Source organism: Trichechus manatus, unplaced genomic scaffold (genome assembly GCF_000243295.1).
Source record: "Trichechus manatus latirostris isolate Lorelei unplaced genomic scaffold, TriManLat1.0 scaffold00004, whole genome shotgun sequence".
NCBI classification, from domain to species: domain Eukaryota; kingdom Metazoa; phylum Chordata; class Mammalia; order Sirenia; family Trichechidae; genus Trichechus; species Trichechus manatus.
In genome coordinates, this window is record NW_004443940.1 from 14,636,404 (window position 1) to 14,644,319 (window position 7,916).

The window sequence follows — 7,916 nt, forward strand, 5'->3', positions numbered from 1 at the left end:
AAATGTCTTGTAACGTGTATCCCCCTTAAGTGTCTCTCCCTCCAACTTATCTGACATAATACTTCCCAACAATCATCTTTTGCTTGCTCATTGTTCTAGGAAAAAGAACTTCTTTATTAGATACTTTCTTTGCCAATTCATTAACCTAGATGTTTAAAAATATGTATTTCTTTTTTGTACCATTCCCTCTCAGACCAAGCTTTACACAAAAACTTAATGAAAAGATATAAAGGAGAACGACTGCTTATCATACTTTCTTTTTTAGCCTTGGGAGAAAAGCCTGGGTATTAAAGGTGTATTCTGGACTTACCTCTCCCACTGGATTCAGAATAGGCTAACTAGTTTCATTGTCAGAGGTGGAATCTACTACATTCCTATATTTTATGAGTATGCAAGGTACTGAGAATATAAGTAGTGAACTCCGGGAGGGTTGCAGGATGAGGAGTAAGTTTGTGAACTGGCCTTGTCTCTTTTGCTTTGGTCAATACCAGAGGCTACCGCATCTTTCAGTTTGTAGCTCAGGAATTTCTAATTTAGGTTCACAATACATACCACTTGTTTAGTTATTATCGTCTAAATTGTCTCAAATCATGACTAAATTATGGGGTTACTCTAAATCTACTGTATCCCATGTACCTCTAATTCCTTCTTAGTATTTAATCTTCAGTCAAAACGATAATATGGATGCTCATTGAAAATATTCAGTGCTACACACACACACACAAATGTAGTAACTGATTATCTCTGAAAAGTGGAAATGAGGGGAGTTTTTTTAATGTAGTTTTTTTTCCACAGTGAGCATGTCTTACTTTTATGATACAAAACTAATAAAAAATAATATACCTAGAAAACGTTACCTTTAGCTTAGACTTTTCCTAATTGTTCTATGACACATTAGTATCTAAACGGCAACATATCTTAAGTCAAGAAATTCAAATTAAATGGTGGAAGGAACAGTGCCATTTCTTGTCCTTTCCTTTATATATTCACTGTATCAACATAACTTTGGTATCAGTCTAAGCTACTTTTCCTTATTCATCCTGACAGAGAATCAAAGTAACTAAAAAAAAAAAGGCCTAGTATCTATTAAAAAGGTTATTAGATGTGCTTATCATACGGAAACATAATTAGCACAGAAAAAGAATAAACGTCTCATGTAAGGAGCATTAACAGACTGCCTCTACAAACACTAAAAAACTAGTCGAGGATTTGTCAATAAGTAGTTTGCAACCACTCAGCAAACACACACACACACACACACACACACACACACGAAATTATGAACTGAGAAGGAGTAACTGGTTAAAAGTTGCAAAATATTTTCAATATCCTTAGCACACCTTTCCTGCCAGCTTCCGTCTTTCTTTTTCCCCCTCTAGAACATAACCTTTCTCCTAATGCTCTTCTGGACTCCATTTCCCATTATATTCTGAATTTTCTGGGGATGGTATTCGTCACCAGAGGGGGTACAGCTCATCCATAGCCCTACTAAAAGGCTAAGTGGGCAATCTATCTTCGGGTAATTTTCAAAAGCAAACACTGTTGCACTCCGTCAAAGGGCAGCCTGGAAGTTTAAGGAAAATACTGAGGTGGGTGGGAAAATCTCTGCGGGAGTGAGAAACAGCCTCTCTGCTCGGCTGCGCTGCGCTCCCCACGCCTCAAGCCCAGGCCAGCTTTGCCTCTCCTCCCTGTTCTTTCCAACCCAGGCTCCTGACTGTCAATTCTAGCTGGAGTGTGCGCCCGCGGGTATTGCACTGGGGTGATAAAAGTCCAAATGTGCCGTGCAATTCTGTAGTGGGTCCAAGTACGTACACTGATGTAAAGATACCTTCCATCAAAAGTAAACTGATTCCGTTTCGCCCCAGGGCTCGGATTTTTTCTTTTCTGGTATAGTGTCTGGGTGGTTCTGACACCTTAAAGCCTGTTCCTCCTCTTCCACGAGGCTCCCGCTCTAGGGTCCAAGACCCCTTTCGCCCGCAGCTCGCGTAGCCCTCGCATTTCCTGCCTCCCAGGGAACCCTTGCATTTCCTCCGTCCTCCTCCCCTCTCTTCCCTTACCTTCCTCCCCGCCCGCCTCCAGCCACATGACAGGAAGGGCTACGCCACGCGACGTCAGAGACGTCCGCACCCCCGCCACTGTCCTCCCCCCGCACCGCACGCAAGCGGCGGCTGGCTAAGGGGCAAACGTTGTCCGCGCCTTTAGCGCTCCCCAACCAGACTCTTGCAGAGCGCTGCGGCGGCCGCCGCCGAGCTCGGCGCGCGGGTTCCCGGATGTGCCGCGCTCGCGGAAGCCCCGCCCCCTCCCCGGCTCTACGCGCCCCTGCCCCCGCCCTTCGCCCCGCGCGCCGCTGCGCTCCGCTTTCCCCTCCCTCTCCCGCCCTCCCCCTTCTTCGTGCCTTGAGGTTGCGGGTCAGCGGGAGCCACTGCAGTGAGTCCGTCACGATTCCGGCGCGGGCGCGAGCGCGAGGCTGTAGCCCCCGAGCCGCCTGATCCCCTTTCCCCCTTCTCCCCCTCCTGTCTCTGTCTCTCCTCCCTCTCGCCGTCTCTCCTCCCTCTCTCTGAATCTCGACCTTATTTTCTTTTCTCCCCCGTCCGCTCCCTCGCGTGCCCAATCACCCGGCCGCCGCGGGCCCCGCGGCGCCGCCTGCCCTCCCCCGCCCTGCACCCCCTCCCCCGCGGGCGTCCCGAGGGCCGCAGCCGCCCAAGCCAAGCGCAGCTGGGCCGCCGCCACTGCCGCCGCCGCTTCCTGCGGGAGCCCGTCTGAGCGCCGACACTCTCCTCTGACCGAGCGAGCCGCCGACCCGCCGAGCAAAATGGTGAGACCTTTGGCTTCCCCAGTGCACTGGCCCTCCCCCGCCCGCCCGCTGCTTACCAGGTTGGGTGCGGGGGCGAACCCCGACACCCGGGTCGGCTTCCACCAGTGGAAAATTCGAGAGATCCGGGCCCGGCCGATGCCGCGGCGGGTCCGAGCGAGCCCGCAGCAGCCCTTGTGCGTTGGCGGCCGGCGGGGGTGGCGGGCTGGCGCTTGACAGGATGGCGGCCCTCCCGGAGCTACAGCGGCGGGGCCCCTCGCTCGCCCCCGGGCCTCTGCGGGGCCCCCGCTCTCTGCCCCCGCGGTCGCCCCGCCTCGCTCCCGGCCGCGTCCCCAGTCCCCCGGGCCTCTGCGGGGCGCTCCCCCGCCGCCGCCGGGTTTCCGCCCCTTCCTCAGACAGCTCGCCCCCCACGAGCCTAGCACTCTCCGAGAAAGCCCGGCGTCCCCCGCATTATTGCTCTCCGAAACCTCCTCCACGTGGAGCCCCCCTTTCACCCCGTACTCTTTCTTAAGCTCGGGAGTTATTTGAAATCCTATGGAAATAATAATATCTAGCAAATGGCGCTTTATGTAAGACCTGCTCTAGAGCTGCTGTTTCTCCTACTCACACCCCAGACTTTTCAAGCAAGGAGTCTTGGCAGGAATCCTGCCACTCACTTCCCCCCTCTCCTGTTAGTATTTCTTTCGCTGCTGTTTTTCTCTGCACTGGCCAGCCGGAAAGGTTCCAGGTGTATATTCATGAAAACATGGGGCAACTTGGTTTCGGATAAATGGGGATAGTTTTTACTGGTTCCTTACTTTCAAGGATTCTCCATTTTCTTTGTTATCTTCGTAAATCTTGATCTCGTGGTACTGGTGGTTGTTTTTTGAATCATGGCGATTTAAATTTGTCTTTCCTTACCCTCACATTAATCCCTAGGTAGAATTCATTGCTGTAGTGCTTGACACCGACGCTAGGGGTGTGTCTCCAGCCCGTCACTGTAGCCAAGAAATCAACGCCCTTTTAGGCTGTTACCTTACCGGTTCTCTTGCTCCGGGTTGCCGGTGTAATTTCCTCTTGTAATCAAGAGTTGTATACATAGTAGAAAGGTTCGCAGTGCTCTTCCGTGCGTATCTGATATTCGAACTTGTGATTCAGTTGTTAGGCTTTTTCTAAAACTCTGAACAGTTGTCAGACGATATTTTAGACTGGCTTTGGATAATTTCTTGCACCTTTTAATTGCATTATATTCCCCACTATATGTAAAATTTAAATATTTCAAAATGGAGTGATGAGTTAGTGAAGACAGAAATTTTGTGGATTCTCACTCAGAACCAATTTGGTGGTGATTGCGAGGGAAGAAAATGATATTAGAATTTTCAAGTAAGTTAGCCGTTATTTAAAATACAGAGCAAATGATTAAGCGTGCTTATTGGTGTATTTAAAATACAGATTAGGTGCAGGGTTAATAAATGATGAGTGATTTTGATGTGTAGAGGAAGTTTTTCCCTGCTAGCTTGGGAGGCAACTCAGGGACAACTTGGGGCCCTGAAGTCACAAAACTTAGGCTTTTCCAGACTATTACAGAAAGTAATTTAGAAAAATTATAGCCATTTATAGTACAACCTTTTTGTTGGCATAGTCTTTTGGAGTTAGGAATTGTATTTAGGAAGTGCTTCAATAAAACTTCCTTAGGCACGTATTTGACTTTAAGGTCAGGATTTTGAAGATCTTTTGTATTACAGTGAATTCTTTGTTTTTACCTGTATTTATAGATGATACATTTTGAGCAACAATGATCTAACCTTTTGTTTCTGTGTTATGTAGCAGAATGGTCTGGTTTCCAAATACTGTTTTTTTCGTGTGGCGCATTCCCCCACCTCCCCTTTTTTTTGAACAGCAGATTGAATTTAGGGAGTCTTCTAGCTCTTAAAATTCTTATATTCCTGGTACTCAGTGTTGCTAATCTTTTAAAATCTTTTAAGATTTACAATATAATAATGTTTTTTTTCCAGATCATTATTTTTTTTTTCTTACTGGTTTCCTTTTCAGTATTTACTTTCTCATTCACCCTTGGCTCTTCTCTCTTCCATTTCTATTTTCTCAGTAACATTTCAGAACCTACATAATTCACATTGACAGTGTGGCTCCTCAACTTTTATGTTGATCTGCTGAAGACAGCCCTGGCTCTTAAAGTATCAAGTGCATACTTACAGTTCACTCTGCCAGTGACGGTATTGGCAGACTTACGCCAGTATGGGATATTGATGAACTTGAGTAAAGTGGGCTTTGGAGTGCCCTGGTTCATTTTTCTAGTTAGGTGAGCACGCAGTTATGAAAATTTTCACTCCCTTTTGCAAATCTCTTATAACTTCTATTATCATGAATGAATTTATATTTTGGCATGAAATTTTACAGTATTAATCAAAAGACTTATGAGATTGAATTGAATCTATCAAGTACGTTTACTAAACCAAACCAAACCCATTGCTATCGGGTCTTTTCCGACTCATAGCGACCCTAGACCTTTACTAACAGGTATTAATTTTAGTTGCTGCCTTAAAAGATATGTCACTTCTTTTTTGTCTTGAGTTAAATTTTTCCTCTTTCCATCCTCATTTGAGTTTTTAAATTGTCGGACATACTGGTAGGGTGAAGATTATATAGATGCGTGTGCATATACACACATGCAGACATACACATAATTTTGTGAGTATTGAGCGCCTAGGGATTTTTTTCTAAACCACTACTGGTCAGTTGTATATGATGAAATAAGTAAATAGATGCCTTTGTTTTCAGTTTTTTTCCTAGGTAGGCATATGTGATTTTAGATAGAGTACTTCACTGTTGTTGTCTTGCAGAAGCACAGAAAAAGAATGAATTAATCACATAAGAATGTTTAGGTCAGTGTGATTGAAAACACAGTCAGTACTTTCTGAAGGACTAAATTTTGCAGGGGCATTTTTAGAAACTTGGTTAAATTTTCACGTATCAGAAATAGTTCTCACTATGTGCTTAGAATTCAGAAATGTCAGGTTTTTGTATTTGTATTTGTTGAAATAGATAATATGGCTTTTGCCCTGGATGCTTACATGAAGTTGGTGTATAAGCAGTTACCTGTTTTAAATTTTGTTTCTTAAGACAACCTTAAGTCTTAGGAAGGACCTTTTCTTTGTGCTTTAAAACTTTTTATTAAAACTGTCTTCATTTTCATGATCTATAAATAGAACTTAAATTTATTGCTTTCTGAAATCACTGCACTTAGAGTTGTTCATAACATTCTAGTTCAGATTTTGTAACAAAGAAAAGCTCCTTTAAAAAAAAAGAAGCAAGTAACCTGTGTTGTGACTAGCAGAATTAAAATTCATCCAGCCGTGAAGAGAAAATTTTGTTTCCTATTATGTCCCATAGTGGATGAGAAAATTCAAAAAGGCTCAGAGTGAGTATAAGGTAAAGAAGCTGAATAGGGGCAGCCAGCAAAGAGAAGAGCCGACAGATCTGGGAGGATCAGTCAAGTAATAGGTAGTAAGGCAAACAAAAGTACAAGGCAGAATAAGGAAGTCAGCTCGGGCCAGAAGGATGAAGCAGGTAAGACCCAGAGATCTGGGGCAGCAACAGGGATTTGTTCATGTCCACAAATACATACAGACTTTGTCTGTTGTTCCCTGGTTACTATGCTGTCTGTTGTTGAGGGTATAATGACTAAGGCAGGTTCCCTACCTTCATTAAGGTAAAGGAAGTAAGACAAAATGCCAGTAACTGAAATGTTAGCATGTGATGAGTATGAGTATCATATGAATAACATACGCAAAATCTGATAGAAATTGAGGAAAGAGCAAAATCAGTTTCATCTGGTATTATAGAAAGGTTTATGAAGGAGGTGACATTTGAGCTAGGTCTGTAAAGAGAAGATTACAGTAGACAGAGTTGTGTGCTGTTGAGTCGATTCCGACTCATAGCGACCCTGTAGGACAGTGTAGAACTGCCCCATAGGGTTTTCAAGGCTGTAATCTTGAGGGACGCAGACTGCCGCGTCTTTCTCCTGCACAGCGACTGGTGGGTTCGAACCGCTGACCTTTGGTTAGCAGCCGAGTGTGTAACCACTGCACCACCAGGGCTTCTAGGCAGAGTTGGGGGAATGTAAAAGCGGCCTCTAACAGAAGAAACTTTATAAGCCTGGAGGTAGGAAGAGGCAACATATATTTGGAGCACTGATTCTCAAAGTGGTTCCTCGACCAGCAGCATCAACGTCTTCTGAGAACTTGTACCTTCACCCTGGGCCAGTTGAATCCTAAACTCTGGGGATGGGACCAAGCAGCCTGAGTTTTATAGGTCTTCCGGGTGATTCTGATGTGAACGTTTGACGGGAGTCCCTGGGTGGCACAGATGGTTAAGTACTTACTACTGGTTGAAAGGTTGGTGGCTCGAACACACCCAGAGGTGCCTTGGAAGACAGGCCTGGGGATCTGCTTCTGAAAGGTTACAGCCTTGAAAACCCTTTCTACTCTGCGCACGTGAGGTCACCATGAGTTGGAATTGACTTGATGCAAACTAACAACAAAGTTTCAGAGCCACTGTTTAGAGAATAGCAAGAAATGTGTTTATTTAATAAGTTTTAGTTGAGTATCTTAATTTACCTAGTACTAACTGTACATGGAACCCTGGTGGCGCAGTGGTTAAGAGCTACGGTGTGCTATGGTTGCTAACTAAAAAGGTTGGCAGTTGGAATCCACCCGCTGCTCCTTGGAAATCCTATGGGGTACTTCTGCTCTGTCCTATAGGGTCACTGTGAATCGGAATCGACTTGATGGCAGTGGGTTTTTTTTTTTTTTAACTATACATAAGATATGATTATTATTTCCAAGGCACTGAAGTGAGATAAAAAACAACTGTAATGCAATGTGATATGTACTATTAACAAACTAAACATGGAGTAGTGAAAGAGTACATGGCAGGAGAGAAATTTAATCTGAACTAGGGCTGGACATGTTATACTTTTTTTTATTGTACTTTAGGTGAAAGTTTAAAGAACAAATAGTTTCTCATTAAACAGTCCGTACACATATTGTTTTATGACATTGGTTAACAACCCCATGACATGTCAACTCTCTCCATTCTTGACCTT

At 44.7% G+C, this 7,916-nt stretch overlaps 1 protein-coding gene across 2 annotated transcripts in view; it reads left to right on the plus strand.

The window, feature by feature from the left end:
- Positions 1-2,394: 2,394 nt before the first annotated feature.
- Positions 2,395-7,916, plus strand: part of PPP3R1 (protein phosphatase 3 regulatory subunit B, alpha) — a 71,216-nt gene continuing 65,694 nt past the window's right edge. The window contains exon 1 of one of the 2 annotated variants that reach the window (XM_023733169.1): positions 2,395-2,427. Coding sequence is in view for 1 of the 2 variants with exons in the window: in XM_023733160.1 (XP_023588928.1) it covers positions 2,813-2,815 (3 nt within the window). In the remaining variant the exon portion in view is untranslated. Of the gene's footprint in view, positions 2,428-2,734; positions 2,816-7,916 lie in introns of those variants that run through there. The other variant, XM_023733160.1, reaches the window with a different exon arrangement.